Below are 24,246 nucleotides of genomic sequence, written 5' to 3' on the forward strand. Positions count from 1 at the left end.
GAGAGAGAGCGAGAGAGAGGGAGGGAGAGAGAGAGAGAGAGGGAGAGAGGGAGAGAGAGACGGAGAGAGATTGAGCAAGCGCAGGGGAGAAAAGGGAAAACGAGAGAGCACAGGAGAGCAAGAAAAAGAAGCTAGAGCTGAGAGAAAGAGAGAGTCGCAGGAGGAAGAAGGAGAATGCACGGTGTCTGGGTAACACTTTCACGCTTGTGTCCAGGGCCTTTGTGAATACACCATGGGATGCATCGGCTCCAGGAGACTGAGTAAGCGCCGCTTCTCTACGCTGTCTTACTGCGGGCTAGAGGGAAGCTGAGGGGTGAGCGGTGAGGGGGGATAGGTAGAGTGGAAAGAGGACGGGGGTCCTGCAGGAGCAAGGGTTTGTGTAGAGACAGTTTTTCCTTAATGTGTTTATGTATGGGAGCCGTTTCTCTCCCTCTCACTGTGATGTGTACGAGCAAGCTGTGGATGTATGGCCACAGAGGCGGCAAACACAGTTTACAGGCAGGATGTCAGAGTCAATATGTGTTAAAATGTGCTACTGTGTGTGTGTGTGTGTGTGTGTGTGTGTGTGTGTGTGTGTGTGTGTGTGTGTGTGTGTGTGTGTGTGTGTGTGTGTGTGTGTGTGTGTGTGTGTGTGTGTGTGTGGGGCTGCATCCCCCACCTCTCTGCACTCCTCCCTCCCCCTCTCTCATCCCTTGATTTATGATGCTGTTTGGCAGTATGTATATGTGTGTGAGTAGGAGGCAGAGGGATGGAGAGGAGAGAGGCGGCGAGGGGACCGCTGTGATAGTGCTTATTTATAGGGAGGCATGGCTGGGAGAAAAAGCAGAAAAAGAGGAACGGGATAATGCCATTGTCGGGGGCGTTTTCACAGTTTGTTATTATTTGTATGAATAATGGGGATACAGGGGGATAAAAGAGCAAGCGGCAGAGGAAGAATTTCAGTGCAGGCAGGCGAGCGGGGAAGGAGGGTAGACGTGCGGATAGTGATGGAGAGAGGGCAGAGAGGGAGGGGCAAAAGACATGTAGACAAGCGTGTGTGGCATCGATAGGAGTTTTCAGGTGAGGACCCGCCTGTGCAAATCTGTAGTTGACATGTAAAACACATCAACACATACACTGCTGCAAAGAGGGGCACAGGAGTTTTTTTTTTTTTTTTTCCATTAATCATTATCTTAGGAAAACTGTTGGGTGTTAAGATGACTTTAATTTCTTGCAGTGCATGTTCAGGTTCCTAACACTTGTGTGCTGCATGAAACACTCTGAAAGATAAAAATAAACACAGACTTCCTAAAGTGTTAAATATTAATCTGCCACTTAGCACATCATGCTCTTAAACATATTTATAGCATGTGGAGGAAGTCACGTTTTGCGTCGTTGAGGTCAGCATGACAATCACAGGGGTCATGAGCAGTTACAAGCAGGATTTCATTTTAAAGTATCACCATCTCTTCATCTAATAACAAAAATTCTTGATAAAAAGATGTATGAGTATGCAAGTGCGGAGAGGGAAAAATGACCTTTACTTGGCACAGTTAGGAAGGCAGATGTGAACTGAATAGAAACACTGAAGCACCTACATCCCTGAAGATTACACTATGTGACGCTTTGCATATCAGGAATCCTCTGTCAACACACAGGGCAAGACAGAAGACCCGGTACGTTCAGTGACTCCAGCTGTTGGAAATAATGTGATTGAAGTCGACAGAAGGCTTTGGGAAGGTGCCACACTAATCTGATTGTAAGCCACCTGAATACTGATGCTCATTTTTACACAAGTGTTTGCAGAAGCTTAAGAATTCAATAAAGCTGTTTTAGTAATAGCAATTACATTTTTGAGTCAGAGATAAGTGATGAGGGGCTGCGATAAAGGAGAATATTTATAAGTACACTGTAGGCTGTCAGTCCCATGTAGTAGAGGTTACACATCTAATAAAGGGATGCTTTCCTTTCCCTTTTCAAATGTTATTCTAAGCTGTGTGCACAATAACCTTAACACAACCGTGTAAACAAACCATACTTAAGAAGAGGACAACCAGGCGCTTTCAAGCAGCTTGTGTGCCTCAGTATGAGTTTTATTCTTGTAAGAAGCAGAATCAGTAGCAGTGATGCTGGTGTAGAGGCGTGGTTGTGTTTATCCTGGGTGAGAATGGCTTTAGTCTGTGCTATTGATTGGACTTCTCAACTGCAGTCCACGCTGCCAAGCAAGGATCAACAGGAGGAAGCTGGACTGCATTTATCTATACGGGAGTAACCCTGATGTATCTGTCGATGCTCCGGTAACACTATCTCTCTCAACTCCATCATATCAGGGAGTGTGCTCCATGGTCAGTCTCCAGTATCTGTTTATATCCGCACACATACACACCTATAGATGCAAAAACTATGCCACTGATATATTTGTGCTCAGCAGGCTGATGTAGTATCCTCAGGGTGTAATTTGAGATGAAAGCCAAAGCGGGGATGGACAAATTGAGGGGCATAAACAAAATAAAATGCAAGATGAAAATAAACGCTACAGGTGTTCTGGTTGCAGAGACACTTTCAAAGTAAATGCCTCGAACTGCTAACTAGCTTTAAATATTACCTTTCATCCAATCCCTTTTATTGGCTTTCGATCAGCGATTGAGTATAATATATCATTCAACCAAAATGTACGACTGAGTGTGAGGAGGCAGGAGTGTTTTGTGATTTTGAGTTTAGAGTGAATCATGTGAGTTTCACTCTCAGTGCACGCAAGAGGTGACAACTCTGCTTTAAATAGATTTCGCAATCAATTTAAACAATGTTATTGGTGTTGTGTCGTTGCTTTGCTCTTTCTAATTTTGTAGTAGTGAGCAGTTTGTGCGTATTCAAACAGAATGCATTCGCAAACGTTCTCAAAACCTCCAGCCCATAGGAAGTTGCATTAAATGCTTCACTGATACTTGTTGGCAATGAAATATATATTGATTAGTTTGTGAGTGAGATGCACTTTGAAAATCAAGGGCTGGCAAACAGTAAAGATCAGAGTTCAAGTGAACTCACTTTTGCCATGCCTTTCTTTTGCCAATGAAGTGTTCAGGCACCGTTATGATTGTGGTATCAGCAGGTCCATGTCAGCCATCGTTTTGGGTTATGTCTGAGAGGACAGGTGAAACTGTGTGGACCTTGACCCTCTTAACCCCTCACTGTCAACTGTTAGTGGGTCACGTGAAGACAGAGAGGGATGCACAGCTGATGAAATATCTGCATCCATCTATCATCTGTTCAGGTAGTGAAGGCCTTTAGATGCTCTAAATAGGTGATGCACGTTCCCCATAACCTCGTCAGAAGTGAAAAGCACTGGCAACTGAAACGTAAAAACCACAACAATTTCTGCTTTTGAATCAGCATGTGTGAAGTACATATGTAGATCATGTCTGCAACATTTGGATTACATCTACCCAAGCACAGTGTCACTGAAGACCCTAGTACAACAGTAGGACATAGATCCCATTTCTACATGTCTATAATGCTATTAGTAATCACTGTGCTAAAACCAACCCATTAGGAGCAGTCTCCTATTTTCACTTACAGCCTGTGCTACATCTGTGGCTTTTCAAAACATTAATCTTTGTATAATTTAGGACACTGCGTGTAACTCCCGTGTTCTCTCCTGCCTGCAGTGGTGAAAATAAAGGTGTGAATGTGGGACAATATGATCAATCTCACCTGTTTGTATGTTCATTTCAACAGAGGCAAATCCAGAGCATTTGTGTATGTGGGTGTGTGCGTACATGCAGGTTGGCTCACTTCAATATAAGTATAAATAAATATTTTAATTCTTTATTTTTTTTTTTTAGGTTTTGTTGGCTCAGTCTAGTCTTTCACTTTGTGGAGAGGGTTCATAAGACTTTTCCAATCCCCGCTGTCATCATTAATATCAGCTACGTCCTCTCTGCTACATTGCTCTTTTCTACACCTGCAATCAGTAAGCCATTCAACAAAATTGTCAACAAATTCAGTGGCGTGAAACAAGAACAGCACTATAATAGCATTGTCAGTTATCACATCGTACAACATGTGTTCTCAGTTTTCTACCATGAAAAATACTCATACACTTCCTGTTCACGTTACTTTCAATTTGTATTATATTTCCTTTTATAATATGGCCAGGTGCCCCCACCCCCAGTGGAAGCTCTGCCCATGCCTCTCAGCACACTCCATTTCTCTTCACTCGTTCTACGTTCAGTTTGGCAAGATGCCACTGCTGACACATAGTTGACTGATTCAATAAGCACTAATATGGAGTTCTGCAGTTGGCTAAGTGAGGCTGTTTGTGAGGCTGTACATGGTGAGGGCTCAGTATCAAGCCTCAGTGCTTTTCTTTCCTGGAGGAGACTGTTGTGTGTTTGGAGCAAAGAGCATTACGTGTCAAGTGCTGACATGGTGTTGTCATTTTCATTACTCCGCTTTCTTCTTCTTATTTGATGATGATAAATCACACTTTTGCGTTTTATTTAATTTCTTTTAATTTAGGTTCTCTAGCTGCTGCTTATTTAGCAGATACCACAGTTGAGGTCAAAAACGTTCAAAGAAAATCTGTATGACATTTGAAATAAACTAAAAACATTTTCAGGCCTATACACTCGTATAGCGAAGAGCTTGTGTGTTTTGCTTATGTGTGTGCATCTGTTTATTCATGTGCATGTACATGCTCATACATGGACCTGCCAATGACCTCCAGTTTACATGTGTCCCTTGTGGAATGATGCTCTATATTTATGTCATGTGTGGGTGTGAATGTGGTATATGCACCACTGTTGTTTCCACACTTTCCTCCATCACTGTGGGTTTTTTTTGCTAGCGTGTCACATAGAGGAATTCCCTGCCATTAAATTAAAAACACCCCCGCTACACCATGCCTTTACACGCACAAACAAACACAGACATACAGTCAACATCTGACACCATGTCCCAGATTTGCCAGTTTTCAGTCTGCCTGTAAACTGGTGAATCTGGTGGCAGCAGTGACTGATTGATTGGCTGTAGTCCAGGCTGGAAAAGCCTTGTGCACAAGAACACAGTCAAGGTGAATGACTCTGTGATGTAGTACCTCACAAGACATAGTGAAACCTGATGACCCTTACCTGCTTGCGTGTGTGTCAGCATATGTGTGTATGTGCTCAAATAGAATGCTTTTACAGTCAAGGACTCCAATGTAGCACTTCATCTGTAGATTTATGTTTAAGTGCATCTATGGTGTGTGTTCCTCTGGTTGATATGTTTGTCACAGGAAAGCAAGGTACAAGCTTAGATTGCTCTGTATGAGAAAAGATCAACATATATAAAAATATGTATCTGGTTGTGTGTATGCATGCCCTTGCACACATATAATTTTGAGCTTGTGTGTGAGTGTGACTGATCAGAAATGAGAGGCCTGTGTGTGGGCACATGATCGCAGGCGTTTCTTTAAACAATGTGACTCAACCACAGAGTGAGTTATGAAATTGAACCATAATGCCGTGAATCAGAAAATGCCATCCCAACAATTTGATCTGTGTGTGCGTGTGTGTTCGTGCAGGCACGCGCGTGTGTGTGGGCGGGGAAGCGGAGGGTGTTTGGCTTTGTGAATTTATGTGCATTTGTGGATGCACTCAGTATTAATGTGCAACCAGCAGTGATTGTGTCAGTTATCTGCAGCTACTAACAACTGATGAAAAGAGGCCATACTCTTAAAGAATGGAAATCCCCTTTGAATATCAAAGAAAAAGAATATTAAGATTTCCTCCATGCAAAGAGCTATTAGCTGTGCACTTAAATGCTTGATTTTCTTCTCCTGTACAGATTTACATCTGTTTATCAAATCTGAATTGGTTAATGGTTTTATTTTCCATTTCATTTCTAAATATTCATTATGTATCTGGATGTTTGTGTGAGCCAGGATACTAAAAAGCAGTTGCTTTTTCCATGATCTACATGCGGTTGATATTTAGGTACCTCTCCCACAGATGACTGCTAACTTGTTTACTTTGTCAGTGATTGAGATGCTCTGCAAGAGGGCATGTCCACACAAACAGACTAATGAGGCATTCCAGGCAAAGCCACTTCATTTGGGCATGCCATTCTACCAAATTAATGGTAGTTTCTCATCCCGCGTTTGACTTTCTCTGGACATCCAGAGGCAGACTTGGCTCAGTTTCATCTACCAAACTCTCCCAACCATCTGGGCTCTGGTCCTCAGCTGTGTTCTTGCTGAACTCTGTGGCTCAGTAACCCCGCATCTGCACAGATCACTGCACGAGGGATGCTATCCAAGCCGGTATCCCATCGTGGCAACCAGCCTTACTGCAGCTGTCATGGTAAACAAACACCAAGCCCCCTACCTCCTCACTGCTTTTGCTGCAGGGGCACTGGGTGTAAAAAAGGCAGATGACACTCAAAGGCTTCCCTCTTCAGCAGGAGCCGTCAAGCCACTACAGCCAGAGTCGGAGTTGACAATGCAGCCGCTGCAGATCTTTCTCTCTTCGTTACGCACGGTCGCATCGCTCCCTCTTTTTGCCTCTTCGATTTCTCCACCCTTCCTCCCTCACCGCTCCTCACTCCTTCCCCTCGACTGAGCTAAGCCCGGCTCCCCCATGACCGCAGGGGGGTATCCAACGCTGCACCGCTGTGTGTGCGTGGGAGGGGGGAGAGCGCCAGGGGAAGAAAAGCTGGCTCAGAGCTTTGGTCATGTGCTCTGTTGTTGCTTTTCCTTCAAGGAGGCATCCTGCCTACCTCTTCAGAAGCAGAATAACGCAATCGCTTACTGCGCTGCTGTGAGGCTGAGAGTCTAAGAGCATCACCTCCCCGACTGCTGAAATACAGCAAGTGCCATGGCTGAAGAAATCACTGAGATGCTGGGTTATGACCCATCATCTATAAAGATATTCTGAGAACTGTACACAGCTCTGACTAATCACAGCACAATATATAGACATAGAAAGCATACTTTGACGCTATCGCATCTGAAAATGATGTGCACAGACTTCAGATGGTATACTCTGTATGAGTACAGTCAATGTTTCTTTTCCATTGCTGAGCGATGTGTGTGTGTGTGTGTGTGTGTGTGTGTGTGTGTGTGTGTGTGTGTGTGTGTGTGTGTGTGTGTGTGTGTGTGTGTGTGTGTGTGTGTGTGTACATAAAACTCTTGAGCTATATTGTGATTAATGTGTGTTTAGAGTGACTGCTAATCTGCTAACTGGCCAAATGAAGCCGTGGGAGGGAGAGGAGAAACACTAAAACAGCTATGAAGGGAAGGGACAGGAAGAGAGAGGACTGACGTGATGTGAGTCCCTCTGCATTATGTTCCTGGAAGCCAGCTGTATGTGGGTGTTTAATTTCATGTATAGCTTGTGTTTACAGGGCAGATTTTTAACCCAGATGGGGGAGAATCTGGGACACTCTCTCCCGCCCAGACAGAAATGAGACATCCCTCTGTCTAACTGATACAAGCCAATAAGTAACCACCTCACACCACAAATCACAGTGCCAAAAATCAAACACGCCTGACTAATCCTTCTCAGGTCACTCAGAGTTCATTTCTAATAGTGAAAGTCGTGCTTATATATGAATGTGACCATCCCTTCTGAAAATAGAAAACCCAGATTGTCTGCATTTTGCTGTTTGGAAGTGAGCAGTCTACAGTGGTGTGTTGAATATAGTTTTGCTAATACCATTATACTGGGGCTGTCAAACTCCATTTGTTTAAAGAGCCACATGCATCCCAGTTTGATTTTAAAAGTGGCCAGAGCAGTAAAACAAACCTATCGAACTTACAATTCATGGCAATAATTCATTTTCCTCTGTTTCATTATGAAGTAGATTCTGAAAATATTCAAATTAAATGGAAGTAAATGGATTTCACCAGTATTTTTTATCTTATTTGTTTTTATTTTACCTCCACATGTGTCTGAGGCTGTCACCTTGCGATGGAAAGACAGCCTCTTTTACCAACTGAGCCACAGCTACCCTTCATCTTTCTTTTACAATACCTGACGAACAACCTATTTTCCTTGAGAAAATAAATTATTAATGAAAAATGTTTCTCTTGAGAAAAGTAAGTGCAATATAAAATCCTGTTGCTACCTTGCTTGCTCAAAGTCGTGCTGATGCAATTTCTTGAGCAAAAAGGTTCACATTTTACTGTGATTTCCATTGTCAAGACAAATAAGTGATAGAAGTTACTTCTATTGGAAAATTGCAGGTAATGTCTTCTTTGTACTTTTGAAACTCTGCAAGGTCGTCCCATGAGCCGTACGTTTGACCCACCTGCCATAGACATGTGCACATTTAGATATTGTATATCAACCAAAAGTATGTTAATATTTCTCTCAAACGACATAATTATCTATATCCAACTAGAACGATTCAGTTATTCCACTGTGGGACTTTTTCAGAACCACCTTTTACCTTTGCCTCAGTTTTGCATCTGTTTGATCAGGCCACACAAGCCAGCCAATACTCTCAATAAGTCTTGACTGCTCATAACTTTTCTTTTGCCTCTTTTGCTTCCTTGAACCACTTTTATAGACACTGGCCAACACAGACCAAGATCTGCAGTTTCCAAGATGCTCTGATTCAGTCATGTAGTCAACAAACTATGCCCTTGTCAGAATTTTTTACATCTTTGACACTTGTCCATTTTTCTTGCTTCTAACAACTTAGATAACAAAATGTTAACTGTGCAGGATATACTAAGATGAGTAATGTTAAAGAGATTCAGAGTTTTTGGCTGTCGGTCATATTGTTATGGCTAGTTGGTGTTTGCATTCTGCATTCTGCAGTCTACAATTCCAGGCTGGGACATCAGGTTAAAGTCAGTCCCGTACTTGCCTTTAGATAAATTAAACATGCTTTGTGTCACACATGCCCTCACACAAGCACGCGGAGTAGCATTTCCTACAAAGTGACTACAACACTTAAAATCAGTTGAGGGTCCCATTGATGTAAAGTCACCATTGTAATGTATAACCAAGAAATGATTTCTAACGTTATGCGCCCTGAAAATTCTGGAGGTGTGAAGAGAAACAAACGGGATGCTAACTTTCAAAGGTTCCCACAAAGTGGGTTGAGGTAAACTGGATCGAACAAAACAGGAAGATAAAACATTCGACCCCTCCTGGAAGCGGCAGCTCAATTGCATCCACAGATGATACTGATACTCACACACTCTTTACAAGAGGAGGCAAAAGGAAAGTACCTTGTGAGTAAATACTATAAAATACAACTGAAATAGGGTGGTGTGATTTGTGGTTTTCATGCTGTTATCTGTATCAAGTAAGAAGGGGCGATTTCTGGAACGAAGCCTGTCCCTCGTCTCCTGCCCTTGCAGTGATCTGATGTGACTGAATGGAGTTCACAGGGAAGGGTAATATCTACGAGCCCAACAGAGACAGAGTGGAGCTGATGTTTCTGAATCACTGGGTCAGTGGGTCACAGACATCACTGGACATCGAGAGAGCTTACAACGCTATGCTTCTCCGAACTCCCGAGGAATCGCTCTTGATTGCCAAATAGAGCTGTGAGAAACGTGGCTGGCTCAGCAAACACACACACACACACACACACACACACACACACACACACACACACACACACACACACACACACACACACACACACACACTGGAGCGGTGAGCCCCTCAGAGAGTTGCACACAGAGAGCACAGACCCTCTGATTCAGAGGAGCACCTAGAGACTAAAGCCATGTTTAAACTCCATTACCAGTGCACACTCTCTAATTAAAGCAATGTTTTAATTAGGATTTGGACAGCCAGGAACTACGAGGGATAATACTGTTCATTTATCCAACAGAGAGTGCATATTTCAAATGAGTCCCATCTACACTGCAGGTATAAGACGACGTGTATGATCTGCCATGTTATAGAAATACTGTAATATCAAGTCAGAATCCCATGTAACTTAGAAGACATTCCAGCAATTGCAGAGGCAAAAAAATACTATTATTCACTTCTGAAATATTTTGAGTGTCAAGTAGATATCACTTTGAACAACACATACATTTTTTTGATTTTCTTTGTTTAATGGACAATGCACAAACAGATTGTAAAAGATTAACTAACTGAACAAGGCTTTGGACAAATAAGAGCACTGATGCATTAAGAAACAGTCTGAAGTTTATAATAGATAAGAGGTATTCTTTAAGAAAGGGAGAAAGGGGTTCAAAGGTGATGATTATTGGACTAATATAATTTAAATAAATAAAGAGAAACATGGAAGGCACAATCAACCAGCTGCATATTATGATGTCTGATTATGGGTTTTGTGTCCAAGAGAACCATCTTCAGGTGTCAATCACAAGGTATTATCAACATACATTAAACTAGGAACAAATTGAATGCAAAATACTACAAGTAAAACTTTTGCATTTATTATCCCACGTACACAGATGTTCGAAAAACAATTTCTGTGGATGTATTAAAATTGTGAATAAATCACATACTAAAACAGTCTAAAATGAGAGATTACAAAACCCAAGACTAATTTTAAATGTGGCAGTGGAGTGGAAAGTACAATATAATCCCCAGACACGTGATCAAGTGAATAAAGTAGAAAATGAAATTTAACAATTGCATTAACATTACCACCTTTCTCTTAGTTAATCTAAAACCATTAGCCCGAGAACTGATGACGGTGCTAAAGTAAAATCTTCAGGTGGTTAACAGAAACTTTTACTTAAATCAACTTGGACCTTCTGGAGATGATGAAGGTGGTGGGTTGCACACTTATCATATTAACATACCTGCAATCAGACTTATTCATCTAGAACAATTTGATCAAATGTGGGTTAAATCTTAATGCTGACAAATAGCATGTGTTGTCAGTCCATCTCAAATGATTCTGGAGGTTTATCTGTCGCACAGGTAATACAAGTATATCGTGTTGTAAAATTAATCTGTGATCATCCTGAGACTGTGCAAGTAAAGCTAAATATAATGAGGGATGAGGGAAACAGTCACATGAAGATAAGACATAGAGGATATGAGATGGTGAGCAGGCTTCATTTAATAAACACTGAGTCCTCTCATGTATGCTCTGGACATAATTCACAGGTTTAAACATTTCAAGCATTTGTTTGAATGGAGTCCTGATTGCTTCACTACGTTTTAAGCTCTGCAACTGAAACTGGATGAATGGATCAACAACATATCTACAATCTCATAATATGGAAAACATCAGTTTGTCTTAGGTTCAACCAGAAATTACGAATTCATGACTAACAAAGTGTTTGAAAGGTAGAGGTGCAGAATGTGGTCAAGTAGATTGTGAAGTTTCTGAGGTGTGATATTAACGTGTACTCAGTGATTTCTTTACTCCGTTTAACAATAATAGGGTTATGTGGGCATGGAGTCATTCCAAGGTGACTTTGAAAAAAATGTACATTGCTTTTTTGATCTTCTGTGTGTTCAATGACTCGAACAAACATGTTTTGCGGCTGCTCATGTATTCATTGTTATATTTAGATTTATTTAGATCAGACCTTGCTGAGCCTGTGTAAGGCATAACTCATCAGGACCTATGACCCTTTTGCATGACAACAGGGTGATGAGAGCTTTGAATGGTTTCCAGGCGACCTTGAGCATAAGTGTATGCATTGCATGTGTCCTTGAGATTTTCTTCTGTGTTGCTGTTAAGCGGTGTGTGTGCGAGTTTTTTTCTTACAGTTAAAAAGATAATACTGATAGAAGACAGTTGTACATAGGGCATGAAATAGAACAAATATTACAGAAATGAAACAGAACATGAGATAAAAGCCTCATCGACGGTAGCTCATGGAACGTACTGTGTTTTCTGTTGGAGCTTGAGCCGCTGCCCTTCAGAAAATTAACATTTTCTTCTCCCATCTTTCTCTCTGTTTGTCTCTCTGTCTCTTCTCACAGCGGCAGACGGTGTGCCAGTCCAAAAGGATGGAGAGCAGGTAAGTGTTTAGCAGTCCCTCTGGCTCATCCATCCCGTTGGCCTCCCCTGACAGTGGACTTCACCACTCCACCCGAGGAGCTAACGTGGCTGCTCTAACGAGCGACAGCAGTTCTCCGCGCTCGCTCCATCTACCTCACGGCGCCATCACTAGTAGATTAGTGAAAGTTGCTCATGTCTTGTCAATGTCCGTTGTCCACCTTCCACTACACTGTCCTGCCCGAGACAGGGTGGCGTAGTTGGAAGACTGAATAGTCGCTGGTTTGGTTGGCTTACTTTTTGATCGCTGTTGGCTTGTTACTCACCTGAAAGAGTCACCGCTCCGTTGCTGGTTCAAAATAGACCAGCAGGCATCACTGTCACTCTTCCTCTGACTTTTTGAACATCATTATTACTGTACTCCTCTCCTTTTCTCTCCTCTCCTCTCATCTCCTCCATCCTCCTCCTCTACACTGATCCCGTTATCCCGTTCTCTAAAGCCAATCCCTCCGAGACACGACACTGGAGAGGGAACCATTTTGGACTAAAGTGTAGAGAGCTCTACTTTTCCACCAAATGCACTGTGGACTGATTGCATCATTTATTTATAAATTGTGCCCCAGAATGCCCTTCGGTCCTGCGGAAAAAAGGCGCAGCCTCACGCGCACGCACGCACGCACGCACGCACACACACACACACACACACACACACACACACACACACACACACACACGTATATCAACGTTGTCAAGTCTGTTGGAAAAGAGCTAAGGAAAGCTCCTTCAAGGGGCCCGAGGTTTATCATTCAAGTGTGTTAAATCTCTCATCACACCCCTTTCTGTGACAGGAGAGGAAGGAAGAAAGTGAGGGAGCAGGGAGGAGAGCGGGTGAGGGAGGCGGTGGGAGTAAGGAATAGAATTACAAGAAAGAAAAAAGAAGTGAAGAAAAGGACGAGAAGAGGCTGACATCGATTAACACAAGTTATCTGACTACATGCTGTGTGCAGAATGAACACTACCCAGGTCTCTTGCTATCTCATCATTTGTCACTTTGCATTCAATTTCCTCTCCTTTACATGTTTGTTGACCAGGCATTGTCATTAACAAATTGCATTTAACCATGTGATTTGTAAACCTGCCATCCGTTTTTTGTTGTCCAGCATCAGAGAGAGCGCAGAGGCAGAGGATTTGTTTGTTTTAGTATGTGAGTCGAGCCTGCTTGATTCATTGATTCTTGATCTGACTGAAGTTTGTCCAAGTTATAATCTCTGTCTTGGACTGTGTTTTTAAAATTCCTAATTGTACTTTGTAGTGATAAATCTTTTTATTTATTTATTTATTTATTTTTTTGTATAGTCACATAGGTTAGGGTTCTTGTTAAAAGAGAACAAATCAGCCACAGATTATTGTTGTACTTTACAATTAATGCAACTTTTTTCTTATATACCATTTGATTTCAGAGAAAAGATTACTTTTACTTTATTTGAACACCAACCCTTTGTTTATATTTGTAGTTACTGGTGATGAATGGACAATTCTAAAACACAAAAAAGTAATACTAGCAAAACTTTATTAGGAATAAATGTAGTTAATTCAATGATTTTAAAGGGAACTATGAATTTGTTGAAAGAGGTGAACAAATTCATATATGAGTGATCTTATGCAGTTGTGTATAAATTGAGTCCCCAGAACTCAAAGTTGGAGCCAGTGTTTTTTGTTTTTCCGCTTTGCTTTTCGTGGCAAAGTTAATGATTCTGTTTGTAAAGGTGCTTTTTCCACCTTCAACTTCAAGATGAGGTTACACATGCCTTCTTGATCACATTGCTCTCTTTAATATCTGATTCTATCTGCAGTTAGTGAACTATTTAACAGAATCTTTCAAGCGTAAGTAGCACAAAACGCGATCAACACTATGTCATCATTGTCAGTGATCACATAGTTTAACATTTATTAAGATTTTTAATCGTCAAAACTCCAAGCAAAATCTTTATAGTGAAATTGAAAACACTTAAAACCATTGATAATTGGGGGCCTGCTTATCCGCTTTGACCTCTGCATCTGCCCTCACCACACACACACACACACACACACACACACACACACACACACACACACACACACACACACACACACACACACAATTTTCCCGCTGGCTTTCAGTGTTTTTGGCAGCACATGTAACTGAAGAGGAAACTCATTCATCCGAAGCGTATTCACTCTGCTATACATAACTAAGCAAATATAAACTGATCCCTGTCTAATGCCCTCCCCCCTCTCTCTGTCATTCTGGCCTTTGACTCTTGCCTTTCCTCGTTTCTGGAAAGTCTTGTCTATCTTTCTCTCTATTTTTCCTTTCCCTTCACTTTATTTCTTCCCCTGCATGCGTGATGCGAAACCACTCCTCTGTCCCCCTCCCGCCCCAATGCATGTCAATATCCTCTCTGTCCTGTCACTCTCTTACTCTTTCCCGCTCCTTCTTTCCCCATCCCTCTCTCCTCCTATTTCTCTTCTCAGCATGGACGTTCAGAATTTTCATGGGAAGGAATCAATGTAAGTGTTGTGGCATCATTCCTTCATCTACTATTTCTCCTCTACCTATCTTTTTGTTTCCTTCACCTATTTTGTTTTCAATCACCCTTCTAGCGATCAGACCTTTCTCCCTCACAGCCTCCCTTCCCCACTTCTTCAGCCTTGTAGTCGATCTTGCGGATTTATCGCACGGGTGCACTGTAGTGAGCACAATCACAAACACTTATTAGTGCGATTTTAAAAAGCACACTGTAACGTGGAGTCAGGATTGTCATGACGCGAATGTTTGCCTCTTTGATATTAACCCAACATCTCCATCACTTCTCCTCTTCACTCACACGCCGTCTCGATGTCTTTGTGTGCCCTGTCACACCATCCATACCTCCACGCTCTCCCCCCCCTCCTCCATTCCTCTGTCTTCTCCCCCTCTAGCTGTCTATGGAAGACACCACATCGATCTTGCCTCGGCTCAAGAGGAACTCAAACGCCTATGGCATCGGGGCTCTGGCTAAGTCTTCTCTGTCAGGTGTGTCAGGTGTGTGTCTGTGATGTAACTGGTAAACGACCCCATGTTGGCTCCGTCCTCTGCGGGCGCAGGAGTCAGCATGGTACCCTAAACGGGTTCCCCTGAATCACTTCCTCTCCACACTGTTATATCAGTCAATAGCTCCTCATGAGTCATTGGCGGGAAAAATCCACAACGCAAACACACAGCACGCACACACAACGCATCTTCATGAAGCTTGTTGATCAAAGGAAAAGGTGAGTGGGAAGTGTAGGGTTTTTTTTTTTTTAAATGTTAAGTGGTTGTGACTTTATGGCGTGTCCAATAAGAATCAGTGTGGATCTAACTGTGTAAAGCGCTGTGTTGATCAGAGTAAAGTGCAGCGTAGTGAAGTGCAGTGTTTTTTTTGGTTAAATTCAGCTGTTGTGTGTGATGCAGTATATTTGAGTGCAGTAAAATCTATCACAGTGTAGTGTAATGAAGTGCAGCAGCTGCACTGTTGTTGTGTGGTACTGATTTGTCCTATTATTTATTCATAAATTTCATCTTCATGCACCACCATCAGAGAGAGTCACACAGCCAGGGATTTACAGTATGTGTCATCATATGTTGGTCACATGAAACATTGAGCAGTCTTTACGCAACTATGGGTTGTTATTAGCATGGTAGCTGGAAATTATGTTCTTATGTAAGGAGAGGGGAAGTTCAGCAGCTTAGAGTTGAGTTTTCAGGCGAACAGCACGGAGTTAGAGAGGCGATTTCTGCTTAGCCAGCGCAGCTTAGCAGAGGTGTGAAAAAGCTATCATGTCAACAAGCCAACCTCTCATTACTCATGCCACATGGCCACGTCACCCCAATTAACCCGCTCCGTCCCATGATGCACTTTTGTCAGACAAGACACATCCATCGCCTCCTCTCCTCCCAGTACAGCCAACAGGTGATGGCTCAGTCTCATTAAACACAACCATTGTCACTCAGCTATTCATATAATCATTGTCACAACACCCTCATCCATCTGCGGACATTTGAAAAGCAGGATTTGACTGATAAGGTTTTTCTACTCCTCTTACTCTTTTACCAATTGTGAATACATTAACATAATACAACGTGTATGTTCCGAGCACGCAGGAGATGTAAAGTTAATTGATGCTTCTTAAATCACCACCTTCAGAATGTATCTTTTCTGTCACTAAATGAAGTTGAAATTAATATTATCAGTCCAAATTCATTGGTTTGGGCTACAGTCGACACTCTGGAGTGTCACAATAATAATATTGGAGGTGTCGATACTGGAAAACAGACAGTATAATATACTCAAACCAACTCCAGTCATTTTCTGTGGTATTATGAGTTGTGGATTTTCCCAGACAGATTCAACTCAGTTTAATTTATATGGCAGCAATTACAACATTGTCCTTTTATTGCACTTTGCACTTGAATAAAATAGTCATGAGTAAGCATAGGCAACAGTGGGAATGAAAAACTGCCTTTTCCCAAAAGGATATCTCCTGCAGATCCAAACCAGCAGGGCAGAAATCAACAGACATCAGCTAATTAAGAAGTTGCAGAGTGGGAAGTACGGAATCCAAACTTTCAATTCTACTCCCAGAGATCGTTCTGGAGGGTACTGATAGGGGACAGAAATGAGAGATTGCAGATTAGATTAGAGAGCCACAGACAGTGAGTGGCATGTCATGGTGACATGACCGTGTATGGCGAGTGTATCCCTGGCATGTAAACCTTTGCTGCGTAACTACAAAATGTTCCAGGAAGACCTCAGCCGGCAGTAATGGCTTTTTCAAAAGAGGAAAGTTTTAAGTATGGTCCTGAAAGTAGAGTCTGTGCTACTGAAGCTGCAATACTCACCATCCAATTAGAGTCCATCAGATTGTAAAACCAGATTATCAGTCCTATCCTACTGCATATCCATATTTTCATGGGCATACACAACCTCCATTACTCAACGGCAATATAAACTTGATTCTAACAGATCTACTGTTTGTCTCTCTTTTTTTCCCCTTCCATTTGCCCTTCTGCTCCTCACATAACCTAATTTCCCAACAAAAAACTCATCTTTTCACCCACTTCTACTGCTTCCCTCAAATTCTGTTATCTCAACCTTCAATCTGCCTCCTCTCCTCCTACTGTCACTCTCTCCTCCCGTCTCGTTTTCTTTCCCCTTCTCCCATCTCATCTCCCCCTCCTCATCCCACGTTCCTCTGCGAGCAGGAGTCACACGAACTATGAAAGAAAGAGTGACAAAGCCCACCGCCATGGCCCAGGGTCGTGTCGCTCACATGATCGAATGGCAAAACTGGGGCATGTCGACAGTGGGTGCAGGCGGGTTGCCCCAGGCCCGCATCACCACCCAAGAGCGGGAAAAGGAGCGGCGGCTGGAGAACGACGCTTACAGTGACCTCAGTGATGGAGAGAAGGAGGCTCGTTTTGCTGCAGGTCGGACACAAGCACACTGTCGGAGGCGGTCGGGCCACGGCGCCTGTTAACTGTCATCAGCAAAATTATTAGCTTATGACTTCACTTGTTTGGATTTATGCCAGATATTCACCCAATTAACAGGATGCAGCTCCTCACAATATTGCTGACTCATCCTTTGGCTTGTGACCTCAGGTATCCTGCAGCAGTTCGCTATCTCAGAAGCAACACTAATGGCATGGTCATCGATGGACGGCGAGAGCCCGCGGTCGGGATCAAACCAGGGCAGCGTGGCTCACTTGAGCGAGGTCAACCAGGAGAGCATCACCAGTCGAGGTAAGGACTTTAAATAGGACTTGATTACTGGTCTTACTGTGAAAGTGATCACAATGAGGTAAAGGATATGTAGAAAGAGGAAAGAAAGCCGAGTGCTTCACAACCAGAGAATAAGAGTGAGAGTTAATAAAAATAGTGAAGGTGTAGCATGAGAGATTGTCTGGATTATTAAAAAAGAAGTTTATTTGAATAAAAAAGTGACATAGCACTGAGACCCTGAAAGTAGAAGCAGGTTACATTTGCCTTTAACAATCCGTCTGACAGGCAAACATATGTGGTAATAATTACATTTCCTATGTTTATTCTAAATTAAACAAATGGCAAATGTGCGACAGTCTTTGAAAATATCATTGAGTAGTTATCCTAAACAGTGAGATAGTTGCTGATGTTATGTTTACCGTCTCACTTTTGGTGAAGCATGACTTCATCCCAGCCAATGCTTTTGATTGACGCAGCTCCCTTCAACAGTCAGTTTTTACACATTATGAAGAACTACACTAATGTGCAATAGCGAGTAGTCAATATTTCAGAGAAATACAGTATGAAATAAATCCAATTTAGGAAATGTTTATTCTAGAAATGGTCACTTTAATGCTTCTCAGCAGCTTTCACTTCATATAAATGTACAAGAAGGATGAATATTCACACTTCAAAGTCTTAAAATATCCTTTGAAATTTTCTGTCCAAGTATTTTAATGAGTACCCTTGATGGGCCATTCAGGGACCTGTCTCATATCGGCCTAAAAATATTTATCTTAAGGATGAAATCTACTCTGAGGAGTATGAGTAACCAGTGTAATGAAGTTAAAATTGGGATGACATTTTGTTAATGAGTAGTCTGGCAACACAACTTTATATTAATTACAATCTAAACAAATGTGTTTGGTTAGAATCAGCACAGTGAGTTACATTAATCTACAAAAACTTAAGATCCAAACAAAAACTAGATGTATGATATTCTATGATATGATATTAAAAAAGAATGTACTGTCCCCTGGATAATACTCGACAGTATGTACAAAACTGGAATTTGCTTTCACTGATTTTACAATATTGTCCAGGCAGTGCATATATCATCATAATTCATTATTACCAAATGGTGGATTTATACAAGCATGCTAATCAATTAAGCATACATGTTTTCCTGGGATTAAAACACAATATAATTAGTATTCTGTGCCAAGACTGAATTCAAGCAAATCCTCTGTTTTATATTTATTGATGCTGGATCAAAATGATTCCGTCTGTTGTGCTTTTTAGCGTTTCCTGACCAAACCACATAGTGTTCTTCCATCCATCTGCTCTCCCAGTCTGAAGAGCGTTTAACAGCAGCTGCTGCTATTTCATTTCTTTTTTTCAGATCAGATATTGCACCACTCCTCAGCAGAGGTGTGGCCTCACACGTACGTCTCCCAGGGCCACTACTGCCTCTCCTCCTCTGATGCCTGGGAACCGATCAACAACGATCCCTCCGTTGTGGCGTCTCCCCCTACTGGCTCTTTCGTTATGGGGCCCGACGGGTACGATGGACAGGCGGCAGCTCACTTCCTGTCTCAGCAGCAGCAGCAACAGCAGCAGCAGCAGTTCAATCTCCAACAGCAGACCCAACTACAACAGCTGCAGCAGATCCAGCAGATCCAACACTACCAGCAACAGCAGCTCCTGCAGTATCAGCAACAGCAGGTGATGGATTGGGAGCAGGTGGAGGCTCGGTGGTGTGCGGCTGAGATTTAGTGCTGCTCGAAGTCACTACAATAATGCATTAACCTTGAGGACACAACTAGCGCCAGAGAAACAGGGAGTGGATTCAAAGAACTGCCAAGCTGTAATTTTCATATTGTGACACATGATTTATCTCCTCAGAAAACACTTACCTTGCAGGTTTCTCTTAGAGCCCCAAAATGATTTCTTCACTGTGATGAAGTAATAACAGTGGCAGTGTAATAACCACATTGTGGAATTTATGCTTATTTCTTTTAAATTCTTGTTTAGATTTCCATTGACATAGGTCAAGAGCTTTGCCCAAGGAATGGCTGACTTACACAGCAAATACACCGAAGAGCAGTTCTTTAACATGTTCATTGTGTGCAGTGACCTTCGGTGCCTTGAAAGGCGCTGATAAATAAATTGTATTATTGATTATCAATCTCATACTGGGCATTCATCTAAATACCACAGCCCATGGTGTTATCTAAGAGTATTTCAATACTCTAAATTCAATCTAAAAAGCATCATGCTCCATTTATATGTGATAAAATGTGTTGAAAAGCTTAATACTGAGCAACGTCACACATCTCTAGAAGGAAAGTATCTAGACTTGATTTCTGTAAAAATTTGGCATTGCCCACCACTGTTCTACTTTATAATGTTTTATTTGCCAAAAAAGTACCCAAAATATGACTTTCTAAAAGCATCGGACATTTATTTGAAAACTTGCATGTGTCCATTCTTTGCTCAAGCACATTTTTTCATAGTTCACATCGTATTCAATTTGAATATATCAGTGAACTGACTGTAAGGAGTGTCCGCTTTTCCAGTGAGAGGGGGGACATACCTCCAGCATCTCAGTGTTCAGGTTTATGTATATGTTCTTGACTTGAATAGAAAGTAGAAAATGATTTTATTCTGTGTATAAGAGTTGGAAAGAAACAGAAAGACATGCAGAAGTTTCACAATGTGATTCAGTTGCCTGATAAACATTAAACTACAAAATGTATTATTTTTTAAAACGTGACTTTTTTTAAATGTCATTTCAATGCATGTACCATGTGAAATCTATAAACAATTACTAGTTTTCAGCTTGATCGAGCTTTGATCTTGATTCATGGAAGAGTGTTTTTATTGTTTTCTCTGGCACCCTTCCAAATCGGTCCCAGACCCCAGGTTGAGGACCGCTGGTGTAAATGAATGATTTTCTTCTGTACTGTGAACACTGTTTTTTAAAACTACTCGGCACTGTGTCACCTCTGACACAGCAAGGTGTCATCAAACATGGACTAAAGCTGGCATACACATTACAAAGGAGAACAGATCTCAGTTCTCTCTGTTCTTCACACCGCTCGGAACCTCACACTTCCTAATCACAATCCCATCCTTGTTTTTTTTTCCTTCTAGTCTCTGGAGCACAGGCTGCACAGTGCCAACCACTCTTTGCAAGCGACGCCCAACAGCACCATCCACAGTCTGGTTCATCCCGTTCACCCTCCGTTGGTTGATCTGTGGAACACGGGCCAGATGGAGGCCTATCAGGCGGAAGCCGGCGGCTACATGGGCGTGGCGGCGGTGGTGGAGCCGAGTTTGTGTGTTCCCTCCGGAGAGGAGATGGTGGGATCAGAACACTCCCCACTACTGGAGCAGCAGGAGGAGGAGGTCAAGGTGAGGTGAAGATGGAGTTTGATTACGTAAAATGATCTCTTCCCCTATTAATATTTTATTTTGTAATTTGCTGAGCAAGCATTGTAAAACACTGGGAGATTTCCTCCATTGACTGCACCTCACGTATCCTTTACGATGCACGCTGCAAGGTGTAAACATGGATTTGATTTCAGATTGGTTTTTAGTTCATGAGAGTGTGTTGCAAAACAGACCTTCAATTATTAGCCTGAGACGATCCGCAGCTTTACATTTATTCATTACTTTTTAGTAATATTAATATTGTATTAATTAATGTTAATATTTAATACTACTAACTATATATTCAGTAGCAAAATTCATTACTTTCTGAAAGATTATTTTCTCACCTTTTTGGCTACTGTTTCATGACAACATGAAAACATTTGATGTCATTTTCATCAGCTTGAATAAAATAATGACCATTGATTAAAAAGAAAAAAGACAGAAAGACGTTTAAGCTTATGCAAATGTGTACAAATAGAAAATATTCCTAGGATGTACGTATGTATTTGGAGAGGAAACTGGAGTACAAGGAAAAAAAACTGACACATTCACAAGGAAAACATGTAATTGCCACACAAAATAGTCCTTTAAGCCCAAAAATCCAACTGAGGATATCTAGCTGTGAGGAAAAAGTGCGAACCACCACCACGATACAGCTTTTTAATGGAAAAGGTTTCAGCTGCTGAGTCAGAAAACCTGAAATGTTTGAACTGGTGCCATCTAACTATTATTACTATAGTTTACCAAAGAGCCACACAAGACAAAATATCATACAAGAAAGAAATTGTCACAAAGTTTTATACCGTTCAGAAACAAACCCAGCAGCTAATAAGACAATATCTCCACAAAGTCAAGTTGATTTGTGTGTTTGTGTAACATATTTGATGAAGGTGGTGAGCATGTTGATAAGAGGCTCGTAGGACAAATCAATTTATCGAATTATGAAAAAGAACCTCATTGATTGAAAGGAAACCTGAAAATGTATCAGAGTTTATTTAGTCAATTAGGAGTCAGATTCATGGTGCAAAGCAAAGTTGTGTTCAGTCGTTCTGTGTGTGTTTCTCTCGGCCCGTCCTGTCCAGGAAGAAGAACTAACACTGTGTGTGGAGCCTGAGTCGGCCACGCTGACTCCGCCTACGCAACAAGGGGATGCCTCCGGTGGCAGTAGCCCGGGACAACCGCCGGCGGAGCCAATCACAGAGCGGAAGGCCTCCGATGTCACCTCCGGCCTCATTCAGACACTAGAGGAGAAGGAAGAGGAGGACGGGGCACCGCCTGCTTCCATGGCAACCAACTGAGGACCTGGCTGTCAGAAGACTCCTTATTAGAAACTGAACGGGGAGTCTGAGAGGAATAAGCGTAATATTACAACATATATCTATTAATCTGTTCCTTTTCAGGTATCAAGAACACGACTTTTTGGTTACTAATTGAATTCTTCAAAATGATGAGAAACAGATTTGGATGTGGACTCAAAAATGAGACAAGAGCTGATGCAACAAAGGACACCTACTTCTTTGTAAGCCTTACATCCCAAAGGTAATTGAAGAGGAGAGTGAGGAGGAGGAGGAGGATGGAGGAGGAGGAGGAGGAGGAGGAGGAGGAGGAGGAGGAGGAGGAGGAAGAGCACCATCTGACTTGAGTATTCCCTTTCGGGAAATCAGACCACGTTGAAATGAAAAAAAAGGGGAGTGGAAACATGCATGCTTTTTATGAGGACAAGCAACTCAACCCTGTCATCGTCTAATCATAACAAAAATCTACGTAAGGAAACATTATAATAGGATTAATTTTGTAATAAAGAAAAGAAAAAAAAAATCAGAATCTATGTATAAGTGTATGATAAAATATAACAGTTTTCCCATGGGAGAACTACTCTGTTTACAGCTGTTACTCAAAACATTGGATCGTGTTTAATCAAATGTTGCATAAAACCCATAAAGTATGCTTTATTATTATCATCCCATGCAAAATTACAAAGCAAAGTAATTCAAATAGGCTCAGAAAGTCTCAAGCATTTCAGTGAAATGCCGCTTAACCGTCTAATAAAATGAATTTCTCTATGATGTTGTGGCACCAGGATGCCCGAGGCACAACCCAGGGACTGCACACCCTAAACACTGCACAGAAAAGGATTGTACTGTAAGATAGTGTGCTTCCTACTCTGTCGCTCTGTATGCATGTTTCTTCAGAGTACTATGGAGTACCTGTACTATACAGCACTGTATAGACTTTGCACTGAAACCATAGTACCCCAGGTGTGGCCGCAGTGGGCCTACGGTGGGCTTGAGTGGAGGAAATAAAGACAGAGCTGCATATGCGAATCTCTTTTTGCACTGATGCAATCCAACAGATCAGAGGTTGCCTTTGGACTGTTGATGTTACCCAGTTTCCACTCGGAAAGCTTTCAGCATCACCGACAACCAAAACCGAGCCACTTAACAACACGAACCCTCAGCTGCTTTTTTTTTTTTCTTTTTCTTTTTTCCGTTCGATAGACGTAGTTACGTTAAGTCGAGGATGATAACCACTATTTTGAATGTACCGGGAGACATGAGACCGGACAGGAGCGCTGCTGCTTTTGATGTCTCCTCGTGGTTCACGTGAGAGAGAATCAAGTGGTTTCTTTAGAAAAATAGAGAGTCTTTAAAACGTGTTGAAGATGGACTCACTGCTGGCTCACCAAGAACACCACTACACACACACACACACACACACACGGACACAGACACACATGCACACAGACACACACACACACACACCCACACACACACGCAAATATCTAAATTGTAACCAGCAATAGGCAGGCGAACCACTGGCTTCCCAACAGGCCAGTGTCAGCTCTGTCATGTAGATGTAAATAGTCTGAGTATATAGAAAAATTGCCTCTCACTCACAGTAACAGCTGTTCGATTACAGTATGATTTCTTTATTTTTGTACACTTCTTGGGTCCCGCTTTATTTTTGGGGGATTGTTCTCAAGCTCACAGTTTAGCCTGAAGTTTTGTTTAGTTTTTTTCTTTGTCCTGAAGTGAACCGCCACACGAAGACAGATGAAATAAGAGGAACGTTTTTGTTGTAAATAGAGCGATCACTCAGACTGGAGGGCCACAGTGGGCCTGTCAGCAGCG

At 42.0% G+C, this 24,246-nt stretch overlaps 1 protein-coding gene across 3 annotated transcripts; it reads left to right on the forward strand.

The window, feature by feature from the left end:
* Window positions 1-4: 4 nt before the first annotated feature.
* Window positions 5-23,432, forward strand: fam131bb (family with sequence similarity 131 member Bb; the record flags this gene model as incomplete). 3 transcript variants are annotated; one of them, XM_080471408.1, is made up of 9 exons in its annotated part: window positions 5-260; window positions 11,901-11,938; window positions 14,431-14,466; window positions 14,878-14,980; window positions 17,180-17,404; window positions 17,579-17,719; window positions 19,080-19,402; window positions 20,834-21,094; window positions 22,198-23,432. In XM_080471408.1, exons 1-9 carry the CDS (start codon window positions 233-235, stop codon window positions 22,411-22,413), a joined length of 1,371 nt encoding a protein of 456 aa, XP_080327534.1. In that variant the 5' UTR covers window positions 5-232. The 3 variants fall into 3 exon arrangements, with proteins under 3 accessions (XP_080327534.1, XP_080327535.1, XP_080327536.1); XM_080471409.1 differs by lacking the exon at window positions 14,431-14,466 and having other exon boundaries at window positions 87-260; XM_080471410.1 differs by lacking the exon at window positions 22,198-23,432 and having other exon boundaries at window positions 87-260; window positions 20,834-21,103.
* Window positions 23,433-24,246: the final 814 nt, after the last annotated feature.

The sequence above is a fragment of the Lipophrys pholis genome, assembly GCF_963383615.2.
Source record: "Lipophrys pholis genome assembly, chromosome: 9".
NCBI classification, from domain to species: domain Eukaryota; kingdom Metazoa; phylum Chordata; class Actinopteri; order Blenniiformes; family Blenniidae; genus Lipophrys; species Lipophrys pholis.